General features: G+C 39.7%; 1 protein-coding gene across 6 annotated transcripts in view; it reads right to left on the bottom strand.

Annotated features, from left to right (window-relative positions):
* The window catches only part of CTNNA2 (catenin alpha 2), a 988,991-nt gene that overhangs the window by 642,476 nt on the left and 332,735 nt on the right, over positions 1-13,780 (bottom strand). For all 6 annotated transcript variants that reach the window (XM_006905230.2, XM_006905232.1, XM_006905231.1 and 3 more), the window contains one exon: positions 10,248-10,451. In XM_006905230.2, the coding sequence (XP_006905292.1) occupies positions 10,248-10,451 (204 nt within the window). The remainder of the gene's footprint in view (positions 1-10,247; positions 10,452-13,780) is intronic.

Below are 13,780 nucleotides of genomic sequence, written 5' to 3'. Positions count from 1 at the left end.
CGGGGTTTCCCACATCCTTTGGAAACACAAAGAAAAAGTTGATTCAGGCTCATGAATTTGGTGGTGCAGTAAGGCGTGTGGCTCTCCCTGACAGTTTCATGAGGGCTTCCTGAAATACCAGAAAGGCTCTTCAAAGCAGATCAATTGATGGATTGTGCTGTCCAGCCCGTCTTAACTAGGATGGCCAAATCTGATGACTCAGCAATCAACTCTGTCAACGATCCCTGCTCATTGACTAAGTCAGTCCCTTACTGTCTCCCAACATCACTTGCTCTTCCTCATCATATTGATTGACCTTGTATGTTTCAGACCCAACTTTCAAGGACTCGGAGAAGGGGTGGGTGTGTTTGATAAGGAGAGAAGCTAGCTACAACTCTAACTATGAGACTTAATTTTGCCATTACAGTCATCTCCTATTTCATTTGATAAATTCTTTTCTTTCTGTCATGAAGATGAGTTCTCTCTAAAAGTCCACTGTGGATGTGGTGACTGATAGCTAACCAAAGGTTGCTACAAAAGATAATCAGCTCCAGCTCAAGAGGTTTCTGGCATCTCCACTCTGATTATTCTCGATTACCCTATCACTCTCTACCCCATTATCCCAGGCTACTGGGACAGGTAAGTCCCAACCCTTCAGGTAAGTCCATGTTCCTCCACCATGCCACGCCCAGGCCGATTTCCAAGACCACCCAGTAAATGACAGTCTCTTGTTCCTCATCACATATCCCAAGCCTTCTTCAATTTCCTTAAACTTATAACCTGTATCTAATAATTGCTGTCCGTGTAGGTCTGATCTGTAATTGGTTTTACCAACTCCCCTTTGTGGTAGCTTATTTTATTTTGTTTTTCAGAGATTCTGGAATATCAACTTCCGGTCCTTGTAACCTTATCTTTGAGGCCTGGGTATAAAGTGTGTTCCTCTAGAGAGGATCAGTATTTGCTTCTGCCAGGTACTTGGCAATCTACCACCCATAATGCCTTGAAATAAAATTTTGGAAAAATTTTATGTCACCCTAGAATATAGATTCTGATGCCCAAACTGAGTGACAGTGAGACGGGTGGTAAGAAAGTTTAGTGTTCTGTTTGTTTGTTTGTTTCGCTGCTCTTTAAAGGACAAGACAGCATGCATACCCCATGGTTTCTGTAGAGAAGTTTCATGTTCTTAGTTCATGCCCTAATAGTGTCATCATCTGAGAATCCAGGCTTTACTGAGGTCTCTAAATCTGATGGACCATCAATCTGGGTCACAGAACAGACTATGTCACCTGTTCTTTACACATTGTCCCTTTTAAAACTCAAATCTAGGCCAGGAGGAGTCTGTGGACCGACCTCAAGTTTACTGCCTTTTTGTCATTTCTTGCCTCTGAGTAATTCTCTTATATTCCTGAGGTCATCTGTGCATTGAAAATAATTTTTAAAAATTCTACCAGGCACACGGGTGGCAAAAGGAAGAAAAAGAGGGAGGTAAGAAAGGAGAGAGGAAATGGAGAAATAGGGGTAGAGGGGAGAAAGCTATTGATTGCTTTCCTCATAGAGAAGTCAACAAGGAACTCCTGGAGTTATTATGACTCTCATTGCTCAGACCTACCACATTATAAATCTGACTGGGAGCCACAGTTTGATGCCAAGGCTGACTGTTTTCCCAAATTGTTCCTGCTCAAGAGATTGCCAGCAAGTGGGCCTCACCTTTACTGATTGGGTATATCCCAACACTAGGTACCAAGTTTATTGCTGGATCTCAATCAACTTTTAGGAGATCCCAATAGAAGTAAATGCCCTAAGCAGATCCCTCAGCCTGCCAGGGATTCAGTCAAGCTTCTAAAGTCCATGTTCCGGGTCATCATTTTGAAGCTTTCTAAAAAAATCTAGGGTTCACAAAAACACTAACAACAGCTTATAACCTCTAACTGCTATCCTGAATTCTAACTCTAAGACCCAAGACTTACAGAATCACATTCTGGAGCTATAGAAGAAGGCCATACTCGTAAAATATACCAGTAATTTGTCCAAGGCATAGTCTCTTAGAAATTCAGTCCATCTCCTTGATTCACAGAAACTGAAGATAACCCCGTGTTTAATGGAGAACCCTGGCCTCTCTCTCTCAGAAGCTTAAGGGACCAAGAAAAGGAAAGCACCTCATCCACTTACTCAGACGAGCTGCACCGTCTCCAAACACTAACAGCTCGGAGGTCCTCCTGTCATTTATTCTCCTGGTTTCCCTGAAATGTTGTCTCAGTCATTTTTCTCCAGGGTCTCTAAGAACCAGCTCATTCTGGAAGGGCTCTCATCTATTTGTCTCCCATATTTGGCAACAGTGATGCTCGCAGTATTCCTCTAGGCAGGGCCACACCGACAGATACCTCTCTGGCCGCTCGGGGACCAACCCAGGCCCCAGTCCAGACACATCCAAAGGCACTTTGCTTTACTTTATCTCTACTCTTTAACTCTAAAAAGATCTCAATTAATTTTACAGCGGAAGGGCTCTCATCTATTTGTCTCCCATATTTGGCAACAGTGATGCTCGCAGTATTCCTCTAGGCAGGGCCACACCGACAGATACCTCTCTGGCCGCTCGGGGACCAACCCAGGCCCCAGTCCAGACACATCCAAAGGCACTTTGCTTTACTTTATCTCTACTCTTTAACTCTAAAAAGATCTCAATTAATTTTAAAATTAAATTAATTTTAAAAGGGTATTTATTTGATGTTAATAAACATGGAAATAAGAGCACTGAAAAGAAACAAGGAAGCAAGCATGACTTCTCCTTTGACACTGAGGTTTCTGGCTGGCACTGTCTCATTTAATTCCCAAATATCTCCATAAAGTAAATTCAGTTATTGTCATTTTACAGCTGAGAAAGTTGAGGTTCAGGGATTCCGTCTACCTTGCTCAAGGTCATGTCATTTACAAGTGATGAAACTGAGATTTGAACCTGGATATAGATGGCTACTAAGCACAGGCTTATAATTCTGCTAAACTATCCATAGCGGGAAACAGGAAAAGGTGTCATATAGGAAGGCCCTTTCCTGGCCAAGACAATGCTGTATGAGATTGCATTGAGAATTGACCTTGATGATCCAAAGGAAACAAATCTACTTAGACTTATGTGTCCTGGGATCCTATAAGTCATTTAATTTTTGTGACAAACTGATAATAATAGCAAACACATGTACTGCTAAGCATGATGTACTTTTCAAAGGGCCTAAGTCCCCCACCAGGATACCTGTACTAAACTTTGGGTTTTTTAAGACCAAAGAGACCTGCCATGTTCCCACAGAGACTGGATGTTCCTACACCTGTGCTCTATAGCTACAGGGGATACTGTGTCCTGATTATGCTAATGTCAGCCAACTACCTGCCGGTCTGGATGGATCTCCTCCTGAGACCTTGCAGAGCACTCTCACGCTCTGTGGGATGCTTGAACCTGGCACAGTATCTCTCACGAGCTCACCCTCATTATCCCCGCCAGAGAACATGTTTCACCAGCATGGTGGACATGCTCCCACTACCTGTGCCTGGGTCAGTGCCAGCACACCCTTCCATAACACTTCCTTGGTTTTCTGAGACCCCATTACAGCAACCTCAGTGGAACATGATTAGAAAAGGAATGCAATAATAATATAAGAAGGAAGAAGAATTTTGAAAAATTGTATTTTGCATTACCATGTACTAGTCCCAGGGTACTTGGTGGGTCACACTGAAAACTGCCTGGAAGTGCCCACAAATGGGTTATAAATGCCACAATTCAAGGACAGACATCTCGTGCACTAGCCAAACACTTCCCACTTTAACCACTTTACTTAGGAAGAGTAGATTCAAAGGACAGTTTTAGAACTCAGAGAAAGGGTTGCTAACCTAACCGTACTTTTTCAATGCCCAAGCAAGAAATATTAACTAAAAAAAAGGAACTTTTAAAAATTGTCTCTTCATGGAGCAAAGGTTTCATATGAGAAGCATAGTTGTGCAGATGAATTTGAAGCTCAAAATTAATAGAGATGGTGGCACTGAAATATTTGAAGGCCCAGAGAATAAAGGGGGAGAATAAAAGATGCAAATAAGAAAAATGCAAAGAAAATCTTCTCTCCACAGGCACCAAATTATGGTTATTAGGATCTTGCCCCTGAAGGAAGCTACCATGACTACTCTTAACTCCCCCTTTCAATTGGAGGGCCTCATGGGCACGTCTGGGCAACATCAGCTCCTACATGGCCCACAAGCATTTTTAAACATTACTTTGTAGTTTAATTGAGACCAAAACTTTAGGAGAGAAACTTATTATCAGCCAAACTGGCTTGGGAATTTCATTGCCCCCTTCTTTTACATAATAAAACAGAAAGGAGAGCAATGTGAAGGCGTAGATAATACTGGAAACAAATTACATGTTTAAACAATAATTATTCTTGAGTGACAACAACTACTCATTCTTTCTCTTACCTTCGAAGCCTGGGAGAGGAATTTGGCAGCATAACAATTTATATGACAAAGTTATCTTTCTGATGACACTCCCTTCAGAAGATTTCAGTGCCTTTTCTGGGACCCTGGATTAAATCCGACTGTTGAAATTGTGCATTACTTGTTCTGGACCCCTCTTGGCAGTACTACATATAGCCAACTTAGAGAAAGTCTGATAACTAAAAACTAAATATATAGAGAACATTAATAAAATACAGAGAAAAAAAAACACATAAGATAGTTTTCAATAGAACTTCAGAGGCATTTAAAATCCTTTATGCACAAAATTTCCATTGCATAAAACTTTCAGAGACCCCCTCTTTCTAAAAGCATGTAAACTGTAAAACTGTGTCCTTACTTTGTTCCTCAGTCATGCTTTGGGTCTAAATCAGTAACCGAGACGGCCGGAGCACAAGATCTTCCCTACGTACTTTTCTAATACTCTTTTGTAAAAATACTCTCAAAATGAATTGTTTCTAAATGAATTATTACATATTTAGATAATAAAATGCTATGCAGCCAATAAACATAAGGTTAGAGAATGTTTATTGATATGGTAACACATTCACAATATATTAAGAGAAGAAAACAGATTACAAAACACCATCTACAATGATTTCATTTTTTAAACTCAAGGCATAATACAAATGTGTGTGACTGTGTGTATGTATGAATATATCACTCATATAAGTTTAAAAACATTGGAAAGACATATACAAAATTATTAACAATGATTATCTTTAGAGGATGAGATTATGAATAAATTTTTCTTTGTTTTTTATCCTTTACAATGAACATATAATTCGTTCGCACCATTAAAAGAAAAAGTTTAAAAACCCATTATTTTCAGCGCTCCCCTAGCCCTGAGTATCACTTCACATGTTACTTATATAGTGTTGTTTGCTGAGGACTTGGTGTGATGTTGGACCCAAACTAGGCTGGAAATGACCTTTTAAGACCTCGGTTCAGACCTCGACCCCTTACAAACAAGATACACCAAGAAGCCCTTTACATTAAAATCCACTCTGTAGCAAAGGCTATGACAAGACCCTTCAGGCACTTGTATTATGTGTATATATTCCCACATCAATTTGACTTCATGTGCTTTTAACCTGTGCTTTATATTAGTGGTTTAGAAATTGTCCCCGGGGATCCACTTGTGCTTCAAGAGATTTGAAAAAGTTGGATTTAAATATTTTATAAAATATATATCATTTTATTATTTATAAAAATACAATTAAAAAATAACCTGCCACATTTTAACACAGCAGAGACCAATTAAGTCATTATTTTGCCACCCAATTCTCTGTCATCATTGTGCAAACATTTAAACTTTAATTGTGTGATTGTTTAAGAAAATTGTAGTTCTACATTAGTCTTTAAAAAACAACGTGGAGCAATGTAGAGTGCCTATGTAGAGAAAACTGAACCAGGATGCACAGCACCACATCGCACAGGGTCCAGGCACATCCATTATCACATATTCTCACCCGGGCCTAACGGTGAATTGTGCAGAAAAGAAGTAATGGTTTAATGCATCTTGTTATTGTCTTGCGGTTAGTTTAGTACTTAGAATATTATGTTTTCTAGTCTTTTATATTTATAAGAATGTGAACCATACTTGAATAGTTTTGGTGATACAACTTTGAAATAAATTTTTTTCTACTTAACTCCCTTTTCGAATACAATCTGTCTAGCAGAGTATCCAAGCATTGAAGAGTGTGCTATTTATAAATTGTTACTATATCTGAGTAAATCAGAATTTTCTGTGTAACCAAACCCAGATGAAGGTATCAACTGAAGATACCATGGTAATGTGGCTGAGATCACTGCAACTGTCATCCACTCTGAGTGTCCATTTTATGTTCATACCACAGACACAGTCTTCTCACTGGCTACTTCCTAAGTAAATTTTGTTTAAAATATAGTGAGAATTCGAACACTTTACTTCTACTACTACCAAAGGCTCAAGTCACCATCCTCTCACGAATTATTTAAAAGTTTCCTCATCTTTCCTGCTTTTTTACACCTTGCACTTCTATGCCCTGTCTTCAACATCTAAGTCATGGTATTTTCTGCCCAACACTCTCCAATGGCCTTCCACCACATTAAAGTAAAAGTCAAATTCGGTTAACGGTGTGCAAGGCAATAGTCTGATACCTCGTTACTGTGTAGACCCATCTCCTGCTATTCTTCACTCTCAACAGCCACACGAGCCACCCCATGAAGCACCCAGGCACCCTGCTCACATTAAGGCACTTAATCTTGTTGCTCTGTCCACCTCAAGTCTTCTTTGCTCCTTCATCTCCAAAAGGTCTTTGACTAAGTGTCATCTTCTCAATGAACCTTTTCCAGCTACTTACAGCTGCATCCACGTTCCCTGTCTCCAGGTTTTATATGTCCGTTTTACTTATCACCATCTGAGAATACTCTTGTTCAAATTATTTATTGTCTGCCTCCCCCAACTACAGTGTCAGCTCTGTGAGAGCCGAGAATTTTGTCTATTTTGCTCTCTCCTATATCCTTAGAAGTCTAGAACAATGCCTGGCACAAAGTAGCAGCCACACAATACATATGCCTACAACATTCTAATATGCAAAGCCATCACAAAATATTTATCAATAAAATATTATGTTTAATTGTTTCCTATCATGGGGTCACTTTTAAGGTTTTCGTGTGTGTGATAAAAAAGAGTTTCACAGAAAAAAAAAAGCTGTATCAAATCATAAGTTTCAGAGAAAAGTTTATGACTTCATGACAATTTGGAACTATTTATGTTACTCAGCATAATACGTCAACAGCCACACTGATGGTACCACTCGAAAGGCCGCACTTCCTTTTGAAAAAGAGTCTCTCTCTCTCTCTCTCTCTGCCCATCAGTCTTCACATACGTACAATATGACATTCTATTTAAGAAAGGATTATTCTTAGGACTCTTCTCACTTTGGGCTACATTATAAACTTCATAAAACAAATAAAAACAAATACCCAGGGCTTTTCTAAGACTATCACAGCAGCTTTTTCCATCATAGCTACACTCCGATCATAATTTTTGCCACATGCATCTGTTCCCTGTTCACTCAGCCCTTTTACCTCACACCACAGTTTCTTTCAAGTGGACAATTTTTGTTACATCTTCAAATCGCACATACACATTCATTAATTTGAATATCCCTTCGTGGAAATATCTAACACACAACTTGATATCCTATTGAACTCATTGTAACCCATGCACCAAACCATGGTTCGTGTCCCATGCAGACTTTTTTCCTGGTCATTAGTATACAGCTCTCCTCCTCAACCTCCATCTTCCTCCATTCCATACCATTTGGCATGCATATGATTTTAGAACAGCTTCAACTACAAGTGAACATTATAAGTTGACTCTTCATCAGGAACTGATCAGCAGATTTTTAGAATCCAGAAATGCTAGTTATGTCAATTTTAAAATTTTTTCTCCTCAATCTAGTGGCTTCTTTATCCTAATGATATTGCCTAGCACATCGAGATGAAAATCTACAGGTTGGCAATTTGACAATACCTTTATTTCCAGAGCTTATAATATTAAAAAAGAAATATAACAGCCTAGGCACAACTAATATATCAGTTGCCATTAATTATAATAGACTTTTCAGTCAGGATGTAGATATGTCTGTGTTTTTATGTTAATATATGCTGTACCAAAATAAATATAAATTGATATTGTGGCAGTAGAAATGAGTGCACTGGACAGGGATTATGGAGTTCGTCCAGCTGCATCCAATTCTACCTTAAAAATCACCAAAGAAGTGTGAATTCCAAGTCAATTTTACACAGTTTATATAAAAGTCAATAGGAGGTGTTTTATTTAGGCCTTTGATCCTGATGGTTCAATGTGAATAGAATTTGTACACTTCCAAATTTAAGCACTAAACCCACCTATGTGTTATCTGTAACAATATCAAAGTAGAAACAAAGTTTTCAGTAAAAATACAAAACATTCCTGAACCACAAGATTGTGAGCAGAAAAACAGTACCTGGAGTCAATAAAATAGAAAAATCCATCAGCTCTGCTCATCTGAATGAGTTTACACTGAAAACGAAAACTTCTCCTTGACAGAATTCTAGACACCAAACTGAAAATTACATGTCATATCTTGATCAACTCTTCTCTAATCACTTTCTGTAATTTCTATGCACAGGAATAGAAATGTTTTTCTGATTTATTTATACCGATAGCTTAACCATCAGACTGATCTCTTCGGTTTCTACTTCCTTTTTTGGCAATAATTCTTCATTGACAGAAATGACCAACATGTGTTAATATAAAACCAAACTCCACATACAAGTAATTAGCCTGTTGTTGTTCTGTTAAAAGCAACAACAAACAAAAAGAATACCAGATTTTACAAGCACTTTTTTGTTGTTGTTAAATCTGATACTCAAAAGATTCACTCAGGGTGGGTGACATGGAGAAAAACATTTCTAGCTTGACCCTCATAGCACCGTAGACCAAAAGCACAGTGTTGGCCATCCAGTTGTACAGAGAAGTCCCCATAAGCAGCTGGGTACCACATGAGGCATCCACACCTCATTCTTTGTGTGCTGAAAATGAGCAAGTCTTCCAAAATCAAAGGATCTGAAGGTTCATGAAAAGGAAACAGATTTTGTTTTTTAATTTGTAGGACATTCTACATCTTTGTGTTTTCTAGCTCAAAGTCCTCTGGAGAGTCTGGCAGAAGCAGCGCTGTCCCTATCTATGCTGACTCCTGGCTTGACCATGGGCTGCATGTCAGTTTGGGGTAGGAGTGGTAAGAATAATCGGGCTGGAGGGAGGGACACGGGTTGGCTGCTTTGTCTTAGCATCAACTCATGGTGTTCTAACAGGGCACCGCGTGGCCTTCAAAAGCTTTGTGCAGATTTTCAGTGTCCTTGTTCCCTACCTGACCACTACACAGGGCACTCCTTCAACATGAAATGTCAGTACCTCTTTACCTACGTTTTCTTCCACTTTATGCTAAATGCTCTCAAACCCAGGAGTCCAGCACAGGAGGAACCCCAGGTCTTTCACTGTTGCAAGCCCTGGGCATCAGCTACATCACGTGCTGAATGAATGTAGCAAATCAATACAAACATAATTCAGTGTCTTTCAAGGCAAAGAATATGGATTTCATCTCCTTTTTATAGCTTTTAGATATATAAGAACTGACACACTGTATAACTGTAGGAGAGGACAGCTATTATGTGCACTGCAGAACAAGTAGATACCACCACTACCCACTTGAAAATGTGCAGCTTCACTCTCACAAGAATTTCTCACTGCACAATGAATCACTAACCTCCCTCCAGGTTCTACCGCAGTCGGAACATTTCTACCGTAACCAACCCTGCACAAACATTTAAAATCTATTCTATTTATTAATGCCTCTTAGGAACGGTGATTAGCATCTGTAGCTATCCTTGGCTCTGAAAGTACTTGTAAAAGAGGACGTTGGTGTATCCTGTTATTTCTACCAACCATCTACTTTCACCAATTGAAAACTTACCTAAACCAAAGGTCAGCCACTAAATAGACCAAGAAATCACTCGAGTATAAAGCCAGTTTTTTCTAAAAAGTTCTCTCCCTCTACGAATTGCATCCATACCAAATTACATCCAGAGTCAAAATCAGACTGCCCAAAGCCATTCTTTGGTTTCACCCGATTCTCTACTGCGGACACCTGTCCTCCTTTCACGCTATGCATGCTTTCCAAGAGCCACACAAGACGGCGCACCGGAGTCCACCGCAACATGAGCACGGACGGCTCAGGACTTACGTTATTCATGTACTCGCTGAGCAGGTCCTGGAGCGCCTGCCGCACCGCGTTGCACTCGGCCACGATCCTCTCGCGACGATCGTCGCGCGTGCACGAGGAGTCGGCCATGAGCGCAGCACCGCTGATGATGCTCTCCAGCCTCTCCTCCAGAGACGGCCGGAACCTGGCCTCGCTGAACGTCATGGGGTCCAGGATGATCTTATTCTGAAAGTAAGGCAATAATAATAATTTTTTAAAAGTCAGCTGAGAAGAAACAATGGCCGTTCCCAAACCAGAAATATCTGAGGCTAGGACAAGACTCTCCGTGAAGAAGAAACTGGTTTCTTAAGCAAATCTTTGACAAAGTAGCCTTGACAAAGTATCAAATTTCTGTAAGACAGTCCATTCTAAATCTAATCTTCATAGAGAAAACAGTGCATCTTATTTGAAGGATGTGTTCCTGGCAAAGGCTATCTCAACCAAAGAGTTTTCAAATGAGATTGTGATACCGGCTTGGCATTTTTAAAAAATGTGTGGCCTTCAAGAAAAGCCCATTTCAGTGCAGCACTGGGGGGATTATGGGAAGGTTTCAGAGCCCCAGAGGTAGAACATGATATGTAATGGCCAAGTTGGGATACATGAGTGACTGGTGTACGGATTACATCTGCCTCATGAGAAGCGGACAGCCCCATGGTGGGGTGCCTTTTGAAATTTGGGCAAATAGCATCCAACAAGCATATTTCGCAGGTTACTTCCTACTCGGAACTAATATATTTTGTATAAAAACTGGTGTTCTACTGGGATTCAGAATATGTGCACATGTGTATGTGTGTGTGTGTGATTAATCACAATGAACTGACAGTGCCCAGACAGGTACTAACATGCTCTGAAGGAGCCTAGCTAAAGGGAGAAATAGAGATGTTTCCTAAAAAGGAAGGTGTTACAGAGTATGTAAGCTTAATTTTTCCCCTACTAAGTCAGAGGAACCTGAAAACATGTAGGTAGAGATACCCAGAAGTAGACAGAAATATGCATCCATGATTCAGAAGATGTATCAGCCTGTATTAGGACCTGGGATCATCAGGGGGATTTGGACACGAGGTAGTGAATGCTTTAATAGTAAAACAAATAGAACAAGAAGAGCAGACCAAAGAAGATCCAATTAATATCAATTTCTAAGAGTATGCAGAAGAATGAGAATCAAATAAGAAATAGAAAACATAGTCAGAGGGATAGGAACACAACCTGAATATTATTCCCAGCAAGTCACGGGAGTGGAGAGACTGATGAAGGGTGTGATGACTAACTGCATGAAATAGAGAAGCAAAGTTGACTTTGTCCAATGGGGAACCTTTTTTCTGCTCAAAATATGGAACAAAGTTAACCAAAGTGGAATGGCCTGCTGCAGGAAATGGTACACTCATCTTCATTGGACATGCACATTCAGAGGTCTGAGGACCAGCATGGTAGTGATGGAGTATATGATCTTCTGGCTCTATATACAATTTACTTTGCCTACAAATATAATCTAAAAGCAAAAGAGAGTAAGTAGTTTTACCTTTGTCAATCTATCACCTGCTCTGTGCCTAATAGAGTGCTTAGTTCTAAAAAGAGACTGGAGAAAATAAAAGACACTTGCATGGTTTTTTTTTTTTTTTAAACAGAATAGAAAATAACTGCTTAGTGATTATGAAATAGGTCTGAACTATAGGTTGTTTGCCGTAACTCTCCAAAGCATCGTAAGGTGCTTGCCAAAAGCCATGCTGAAAGCATCTGATTCTCCGCATCCAGTTCAAATGTAAATCTCTGTAGCAGAGAAAACTTTTCAGCACAAGGACTATGAACTCCTGATGACTGAGCTCAGGCAGGTGACAAATCAGAAAAAAAGCAGCACCCACTAAACACAGACCAGGTCTAAGGTGCACTGGAATCTTGGATTCCTAGGAAATTAACTCACTGGTCAAAGCTCCCTCTTCAGTCTAGAGGCCAGTGCACCAGGGGGTGCAAACAGGAGTTAAGCTATTCCCATGTGCACTCTCCTAGATCTTAGAAAGTGGATGATTTTTACTTGACCCAGAATAATGTTACTCAGACTCTGTCCCCTGTGCCCTAGTAACCCTCCAAATAGTGTCAAAAAAGCATGTGGAGGCTTCAGAATAATGCATGTCTTTGCGGGGGTCTATCATTACAGGCGAGATGCCCAAAGGAAAGTGGAGGGGAACATAGGTGTTCCTGCTACATCTGCTGTCTGTACTAGAGCTGCGTCGGCAGTGACTCTTCCCAGTAATGTCCTTCTGAATTCTGTCTTCTTCATTCTGTCTTCCTTTCTACTGCTTTTCAGTTGATGTATTTATAATATTTTTTTACCATGTAACATGTACAAGTACTGATATTCTAATGAAAGAAACACTTGATCAAATATAATTAGACTATTTTCCTCTATGAAGATTACTAATTTTCAAAGAATGCTTTTATAGAAACCCATATTATAAAACATAATAAAAATTATTCGTTCTGCTTTGAGAATCATATATTGGCTGTTTATTATACTTTTGGACTAAAAATATAAAGAAGTGCCAAGCTGGCAGATTGAGGTAAATCTGAACTCCGTAATAGGGCAATTGTGAAACAATTTCTCTGCAGAATAAAGGAAAGTGTACTACTGTCATTAGAACATTATTTCCTAAATTATTTTCCATGGAACACTGAGCTTAGAGATGTAATGTTTTAATAAAAAAAAAAGGGGGGGTTTTTTGTGGCCAAATACGCTTTAGAAATCCTGCATAGCCCAGAGCATATTATCACATGAAATGCTTTGGGGAGTCCTGCATTAAAAAAGTCAGTTTAGAGTAGCATTTCTCAAACTTGTTCAGGTATAGAAAGAGTCCCCTTTAACATTCATGCATTATCTATGAGAACGTAGGGAACACACTTTGAGAAATGTGGCGAGAGAATTTGCAGTGTCAGCCGAACTAGCTTCCTACCTGCCATGGCCCGCGGCTGTCAGGAAAGTAAATGTACTGAAACATTGAGCTTAAAAAAACTCTCCATAAAAGTTACACTATTCATCACATTTCTAATGGAATTATTCATTATTTATAGATCACGGGGAAAAGCTCTTTTAAAAAATTTTCCCTGGAAAAGAAACAATACATTTACGATATTCTAATCTATAGCTGTGGTGGAGATGGGGAGCACTGTAATGGGGAGAGAGAAAAGGCATAAAGATAAAAGGCAGTGCTCATGTGCCTTGCCTGTACCTGTGTGTGCCTTGTGTGTGTGTGTGTGTGTGTGTGTTTTCAGAGAACTAGCCAGATCACAAACAGGCTTTAGGAAATGAGAAAAGAATAAGACAACAAACAAAGAAAAACAGAACCAAATCAAGCCAGGATCTCAAAGGAAAAGATAATAGTTGCTAAAGTAATAGGAGAAAAACAAACTCTTAGAGCTAAATCCCGGAGCAAGACATAGGGAGAAAGAAAGTCAAAGTGGAGTGAGGGGGAAGTATTTGCTTCTGCATCATAGGGGAGTGATTTACAAAGGAAACGCCTGGG

Source organism: Pteropus alecto, unplaced genomic scaffold, assembly GCF_000325575.1.
Source record: "Pteropus alecto unplaced genomic scaffold, ASM32557v1 scaffold100, whole genome shotgun sequence".
Classification (NCBI taxonomy): Eukaryota; Metazoa; Chordata; class Mammalia; order Chiroptera; family Pteropodidae; genus Pteropus; species Pteropus alecto.
Note: the sequence above shows the minus strand (reverse complement) of the source record. Positions and strands in the feature narration are given on the sequence as shown.